The sequence below is a fragment of the Schistocerca piceifrons genome, chromosome 3 (genome assembly GCF_021461385.2).
Source record: "Schistocerca piceifrons isolate TAMUIC-IGC-003096 chromosome 3, iqSchPice1.1, whole genome shotgun sequence".
Classification (NCBI taxonomy): domain Eukaryota; kingdom Metazoa; phylum Arthropoda; class Insecta; order Orthoptera; family Acrididae; genus Schistocerca; species Schistocerca piceifrons.
The window spans coordinates 147,749,835-147,757,992 of record NC_060140.1 but is presented as its reverse complement, the minus strand read 5'-3'; the positions used below and the strand labels follow the sequence as shown (position 1 = coordinate 147,757,992).

General features: G+C 44.8%; 1 protein-coding gene across 1 annotated transcript; it reads left to right on the top strand.

Annotated features, from left to right (window-relative positions):
- Positions 1–282: 282 nt before the first annotated feature.
- Positions 283–1,199, top strand: LOC124788471 (translation initiation factor IF-2-like). Its single transcript, XM_047255742.1, has 2 exons — positions 283–315; positions 381–1,199. The coding sequence occupies exons 1-2, from the start codon at positions 283–285 to the stop codon at positions 1,197–1,199; spliced, it is 852 nt and encodes a 283-aa protein (XP_047111698.1).
- Positions 1,200–8,158: the final 6,959 nt, after the last annotated feature.

The following is an 8,158-nucleotide window of genomic DNA, read 5'->3' as shown; positions in this document are numbered from 1 at the left end:
GTCACCAAGGCGCTCCTGAGGGGACTGCCTTGGATCCTCACGGAGCGAGCAGTGAAAGAAGGGCTGCGCCGCCAAGGTTTTGTTGAGGCAACCGTCAGGTTGCACAACAAAACCAATAAGAAGAAAGCGCCGCTATTTATTGTCGCCACACCAGCGGCAGACAACGGCGGGGATATTCTGGGAATCCGAAAGCTCTTGGGCTTTTGCGTGCAGCCGGAGACTCTCTCCCCCCCACCAAGCACTGCCGCAACGCCGCCAGGTGCGTCAAGTGCGGACGTCACCATGACACCCAAGACGTCCAACCGACGTGCGGCGGTGAGCACGTCGCTAACTGGCGCGGATGCCAGGCCTTCAACGGCCGAAATCCCGCCACTGCACAGGAGACGGCGCCCCAGGCAAAGAAGCGACGCCGCAGAAGAAGGAGACGACAACGTTCTGCAGCCGCTGCGAACAACGGAAGGGCAGAGGCAACAGCGAGAGGAGGAGGCAACGCCGCGGGAACAACGGCGGCACCCGGAGGAGAGGCGGCGACGGCCACCGCACACGTGCGGCCGCCTTCCCCCGCCGCCAGTGGCAAAGGCGGTGGAGGGGGGCGGCGGCGCGACGCAGTGTGTGGGAAGACGGCGGCGTCAGCTGGTCCCGACGTCCACTCGGCCCTCCAGGAGGCGGAAACAAGATTCCGCATGGTTCTCCATGCAGAGATAGAGGCCGCCTGCTTCACTCTCCGTAAATACCTCCGCCGCAATACCAGCAAGGAGACGCAGGCGCTGCAGACGGATGAGCAGCACAAAGACGATGGGCCGGCAACAGAAGCAGCACACCCCAGTCGTGACCAGGCCATACAAACGGCCTGGCCGAAGAAGATGACCATCAGTCGAGCCACACAGGTCTCGTCAGAAGGCAAGGGAGCACCGGCAGCACGTCAGGACTCAAGCGTCCAAACCAAGGAGTTCGTCAATCACTGGGCCGCCCTTGTGGACAGCGAAATCCTGGATGTCACCAACCCAAACTTGGCCGACCGAGATGAACACCAAATGAGCTTCCTGCAAAGCAAGGAGCTCATAAGAAGAAAGGCGGAAGCCCGAGACGAGCAGTTCAGAAGAAAGCAAGAGGAGCAAGAGGTGGAGCGTGACAGAAGACGCGAAGCCGCCCTTGCCCGCCGTGAACGCCAGCGCCAACGCTGGCAACACGGCAAATAAAGAGAAGTCAAGCCATAACAAGCAGTTCTGGCCGGGTTTTGCAGGTTTTCCTTGGCCGCTAAGGTAAATACCGGAACTGTCCCCAACAAACTCCTGCAAATAAATTCCCAATTGGGAGAAACCCCCCCCCCCTTTATTGCACCCCAGCGAGAGAAATAAAGAGTGCCACAGCAGAATAAACTTTACCCCTTGGCTGAAAAGAGCTAAACGCACGCTCTACAACAGCCCGCCCTTCTCCATCTGAAAAGGGAATGAAAAGTGCAAAAAAAAAAAAAAAAAAAAAAATAGCGCCGCCGGTCAGTACATCAGCGCACCTGATGATGGCAATGTGGTCGATTGCTAAAATATTGTGTCCTATGCACACTCATACCTGGCTGTACACCCGAGATTTATTTCGTCATAAAATACGCCTGGAGAAATTGAACAATCACAATGCTGACATTCTAATTCACCCTGCTTTTAAATGATGAAAAATCCAGGATGTAATTATGAAAATATTATGAAAAGGATAGATTGCTACCCACCATTTAGAGGAGATACTGAGTTGCAGATAGGCACAACAAAAAGACTGTTAAACATGTAAGCTTTCGGCCAAAAGGCCTTCCTCCAAATTAGACAACACACACACACACACACACACACACACACACACACTCACACTCACACAAACGCAACTCACACACACACAACCACTGCTCTGGCTGCTGAAGCCAGACTGCAATACAGTATACAGACTTTCTGCCCTGTTACTTCTATTACTTTACTATATTATATTTTATGCGTAAATAAAGACTAGGTACATAGTTTCTGTTTATCTTCTTATGGATTAGTATATCATTTCTCCCTCCTCTACTATTTCGCCTGCATGAGCTAGCTGTTACTCCGTTTGCTATGGTAAGGTTTACAATTTCACACTCATTTAGTCCATGTTCTGTTAGAGCTAGAATATCTGGAATTTCTTCACTTAGTATTATTTCTAATTGGTTTATCTTATTTTTGATGTATATTCTGGAGGATTATGGCTAGCTCATTAATGGTGCTTGATCCAGTTGACGATATTGAAGCAATGCTGCCTATGCTGTCCCACATGTCAAACACATGACTCCCAAGAGTCTCTGACATGTATTGCTTATGTAGCTTCCAGCTTCAAACTATCAATGTCCAAACATGCTCTACTTAACATAAGTAGTCGTTACAATGTTAGTACTTTTGCATGACTATTCAACTAATGTTTGGTTGTTTTCCAAGTGTGTATACTGCGGTTGTTGTGCATGGAATGAAGAAAGACATCTCTTCTGCGATATATAGATCGAAATGTTGCCAGTACACATTCTTCCAAACTGTGAATGTATTCTTAAACGTCAGTCTTGGATGAAATTTCAACCAATTCTCCCACTCTGTCTGTAGTTATGCAAATAGCCATGATTAGAGGTCTATCATTCGACTTTGTGCAGTGGCTACAACCTGATTTGGAGATTATGAGTAGTGATGGTTATCAGGTCTCCACCCATGTGCAAATAATTTATTTTTGGTCAGCCCATAGCACCAAGCCCTAGAAGCCTTTACCGTTTGGAGGTGCTGGAGGTAGAACATGATATGTGCTTCTGATTTTGGGTCGTGCTGGCTTGTTTCCTTATTGGCTGGGAGTGATGGAAACCAGTAACTTGAAGGCGTCATTAGACAGTAACTCCACTCGTTGACATACCTGTGTTTCTGACAATTCCTGTAGCTGGCATGAACAGATTTTTGATGCTTGCTTAGCTTTATCTTGGTTCCCAGAATTTGCTTTAGGCGTCCTCATTTTTTGTGAGCATAAAGACCTTTCTTAATACCTAGATATTGTCATTTTCGCAATTACCTCCGAAATGCCAGTTACTTCTGCAGTACAAATGGTAGGGCTACTGCATTTTCATATGCCAACAATGCAGTCCTTAGTTACCTGAAGATAAGTAAGGAATGGTTTGACAGGTACTCCTTCCTGTTACTCATTTCTCCTCTTTGTATAGTACTGATGCAATTGTTAATAATGTAACACATATTCTAATCTCATTGTATCATCCTCACAGAAACCTTCCTTGAAAGATAGTGCTGGATTGGGACAGGTCATACCTTACATTTTTGGGACCAACATAAAAAGTGAGTCAAATATTAGGTTTTGAAAAGGTGCTGAGTAAACTACAACATTTCACCAACAAGATTAGTGCCATTAGAGGTGACAGGAGAATTATGAAGGACAACCCATATTACAGTGTATCAAGTGGTCAAAGATGAATGATTAATTGGAACAAAGTAGAACAGTGAACACATATTATAGGCCAGTTTAAACTGTCAAGAGTAGGAAATGCACTTAAGTGAGGAGAATTAAAAGCTATACAATGTAGAACATTTAGCCCCATGAAAGGACACAACTAAGGGCAAAACATTATATGCAAAATAAAAAAATAAAAATTCTGTCAACTGTATATGGCTTATACTGACCACTGTGCCTTAAAAATTTTTAATAAAAGGAAATATTCTACGTAGTCGCCTTACATGATGGGCACCATTCTATCAAGAATTTAATTTTCATGTGGAAAGCATAAAGAAGTCAGAGAACCTATTTCTTGGCTCGTTATGCTGACTTCCTGCTGGGTTGAAAAGGAGAAAGCAGTAGGAAAAAACGGAAGAACATCAGCTTTCTTTTTGATAATACATGTGCACGAAAAGAACTTTGAACCTTTTCTCGAGAGTCACAAACTGTGCAATATAATAATACAAAACTTGCAATGGTGTACATTAGTTATATACCACTTTATAGACGTCTTTTGTTATAGACAAGGTACCACATCCAACGGCTTCATTACTTATAGAATCAACAATGAGAAAGTTAAGAGATTGTACAACAGCAATGATGCAAAAAGACTGTTGGAGAAAAAGATTCCTGTTAAAGAGGAAATTTTCTGTGGTAACCGGTAAAAGTTTACTCCTGTAATGTTGATTGGTCAACAGGATAATTCTATTTTGGAACATGAATAATAAAAACAGATTTAATTTTACAACATTGTAAACTGAAGTAATACGGAAGGATAAATAAACCAAAATTTACTATCACTGTTGGACAAAAATAATGATTATGGCATTATTGGTAAGTACAAAAGTGTCTTAAATGGAAATGGCTGTTATCTTGATTGGCCAAATTAAGTCCTGGGTTAAGGGTGGGGGAATTACGAAAGATATTACTCAGCTATAGTTGGATAAAAATGTGAAATGTTTTGTTGAGTATAATAGCTTCGTGTGGCTCAACATCCCGGTGCATGTCTCTCAATTCGATACCATTTCTGCACCTTGTGTGTCACTGACCGATCTCAGTACTCCCAACAGGAAAAGTGGACATACAGTTTAATGTGGAATTTGAAGCACATGTCGCTCCAGGTAAATCTTCACATCAGTGGGAGGTGAAGGCTAGGTTAAAGACAGATTGAAAAAAATGTGTGGTCAGATCAGGAGCTGAACCCATGACCTCTCGATTTCCAAATACATGCTGCAACACTTGACTACCAGGCCTGGCAGTTTGGTAAGTCAACGTGTTGGCACAGTATTGATGTTGATTCTGGGTAACTATCAGTCACAAGGCCCAGGTAAAAAGAGACACAAGTGATACCGACAAGCTTCCCTGGAAGTGAGTATCAAATTAATCAGTTCACAACAGAATGGTATCTAGGAAGTGCAATATACAGTAGTAGTAAGCCACCAATAGACACAACACACCTGGATCACAAGAACACTTTTATTAAACACAGCACAGAAAAAAAAAGAGTGTCCAGTCAGTCGCATTGTCCAGCTCGTACTAATGTAGCTTTGTGCCATCCCAAAAAGGTAGCGCTCTGCTTGTACCAAAAATATTCAGTCATTCTAGGATGCATGTGGCCACAGAGCACCTCCCTCCCCCTGCTCACTGTGGAGTTAACCATCAATTTACATCAGCAGGCTTGGTAGCACCAGGCAGAACCGCTGTTTGTGGTGGTGCAGGTGCATGTGACTGACCAGGCTGTGTCTGATGTCTGCAGAGGAACCGACTAGACTGTTTCTTGTGGAGCGTGCGGGAGAATATGTGACCAATCACGTCGTGGCTGGTGGTTGTGCAAGGCGTGATCAGACCATGTCTCGCAGAGGAAGACGTAGCCTGGAAGGGGCCATGTGTTGCAGTACTCATCCAGTGTGGCCGCACTGTGATGTTGGAGGTGTGGGCGAGTTGGTCAGCTCATGCAGAGACATGGCAGCATCGTGTAGCACATGTGGTCACTGATGTGTTGTGTCGTATCTGTCAGTGTTGTGGTTGTCAAGGTGTGTATCATTGCCATCCACCAACGATATATACAGTCTGTCTTGTAGTATCTATGCCAGTTTGAGGCAGTTAAGGGAGACTGTTGTGGGTTTCTTGTTATTCGAAATACCAAACGTGTGGGTTCCCCATCTGAGCACTTTGTAGGGTCCTGAATGAGGAGGGTGCAATGTGGGATGTATTTTGTCATCATGCAACATCGTCTGTTCACACTGTTGGATGAATGCCTTTGGTATGGAGTGTGGTGATGGTGGAGGGATCCATGTGTGATGGATGTGATTTTTGATGTATCATACCAACTATGGAAAACTGAACTCACTGATGTTGATTGCAAAGAGAGCATAATGTGTTGGGAGTGCAAGAGTTTCTTCGTACACCCCTTTGGCGAATGCACCCTGAAGTCCCTCTTTATATGTAGTCCATGTGCCTGGTAGGACCCTTGGAAGTGCCATGGCTCGTCAGACCCTCTGGTACATGAGCGCCACATTCATTTTTCTATGCCACCTCTCGGCCAAGTCATTACTTCGTTGATGGTAAGCAATGGCGCACATATGGTCGATCCCACTGAGGTGGCAAAGAGTGTTGAAATGGATTGACTTAAAATGTCTGCACTGGTCAGTCGTAATATGATCAGGTGTGCAGCCCATAGTTCGACAAAGGTCACTGCTCGATTTTAGTGTGGACATGTTTGAAAGATGCTGTTGAGATGGGACAGTTGCTTAATATAGGCTGAGTGTGATGCCCAGTTTAGCTTTGTTGGTGGGGTAAACAGCATTGAGCCCACTGGCGGCAGTAACGTTTTACATTATGCCAAAAAAAAAACAGTCCCTATTCAGCTGTGTCGTTTTCCTGGTGCCAGAGTGGCTGAGATTGTGAAGTTGGTCAAATACTTCACGTTGCGTGTTGAGGGAGATCATTGGCCATGAACATCAGAGAGTAATGTGGTGTTTGTCAAAGGCAAAGTGCATCATTCAATCAGGAGACTCGTATTTTCATCAGTGAATAGTTGGGTGATAGCAGAATCGTTCGTTTGTTCTTATGCCACGTGTTCATAGTCATATTGTAAGGAGATTGCAGAAAAACGTGAGAAATAATCAGCAATGATATCATCGGCTCCATGTTTGTGTCAGATGTTGATCATTTATTGGCAAGCAAGATCCAAGTGACGGAAATGTCAGGGGCTGGCATCTGTGGATGGATTGCGAATGACATCGATCAAGGCCCTATGATCTGTAAATATTGTTACATGGCGGCCTTCAATTGTTTCATTGAAATAACCCACAGCAGAGTAAACTGCCAGCAGCTCGTAGTCTAGCGCTGACCATTTTCGTGGCCAAGAGTTTCTTGGAGAAAAATCGAAGTTGTTGTGGCACACCATTAACAATCCGTTGAAGTACTGCTCCAATTGCAGAATCCCTCACATCCGCTGTAAGTGTCAATTGTGCATCCGGTTGTGGATGTGCCAACGTAACAGCTTGAACCAGGCAATTTTTAGAGCAGCAAAACGCTTCTGTCGCTTCCTTTTCTCTGCTTGTCTTTGCCTTTCAAGCCATTTGTTAGTGTGATCTGCAACTCTTCTACCTGTGGAAGGCGTCGGCGGTAAAAGTTGAGAATCTTGATAAATCATTGTAGGTGTGATACGTTTCCGGGTGACGAAGGTTTTGAACCAACAGCTTATGTTCAATTGTCAGTTTGATGCCATCAGCGTTAAGAGTGTGCCTTAGGAAGGTGACTTCCATCTGCTGAAGTTGTTTTCGCCCCGTTAATGACCACTTTATCCATTTGCAATGCAGCTAGAACTTCTGGGTGCCGTGAGTGCTCATCCGCAGAACGCAAGAAGATGAGTTTGTTGTTGAGATACATATAGCACTAGGGGAAGTGGAATAGGAGAACACCAATGAACTACTGCCAACTCCATGTAGCATTTTTAAGTCCATATGGCAAACAGTCCAAACAGCATTATAATGGCTGTCTTTTAGATGTCGTTGGGGTGCATTGGTATTTGTAGCTAGGCACACTTGTGACAGATCATGCTGAAAATTATAGCCCATGTGAGAGAGTGTGTAAAGTTCTGTATTTTGGCAATGTGATAGCTGTCATGCATTGTTCAAGAACTGAGGACCCTGTAACTGCCGCACAATCTGATAGAGCCATCTTTCTTAGGAACAAGTGTGGTTCTGTATGCCCAGGGACTATCTGAAGGATGAACAATTCCTGCTTGAAGGAGTTTGTTAACTGCAACTTTGGCAAGTTGTAGATCTACTGGGGCTAATGATCATACTTCATATAGAACTGACGGTCTTTCTGTGGTTGTTATGCAATGCATAGTTGTGTCATGGACAGCACAGGTAATGGTTCAAATGGCTCTGAGCACTATGGGACTTAACATCTGAGATCATGTCCCCTAGACTTAGAACTACTTAAACTTAACTAACCTTAGGACATCACACACATCCATGCCCAAGGCAGGATTCGAACCTGCGACTGTAGCAGCAGCGTGGTTCCGGACTGAAGCGCCTAGAACTACTTGGTTACAAGGGCCGGCTCAGCACAGATATGTGCGCATATGTGTGAGGTGATGAGGTTAGGAGCACTGTCAACGGCCACTGCACACTATGGTTTACTGACTTTAGGGTGG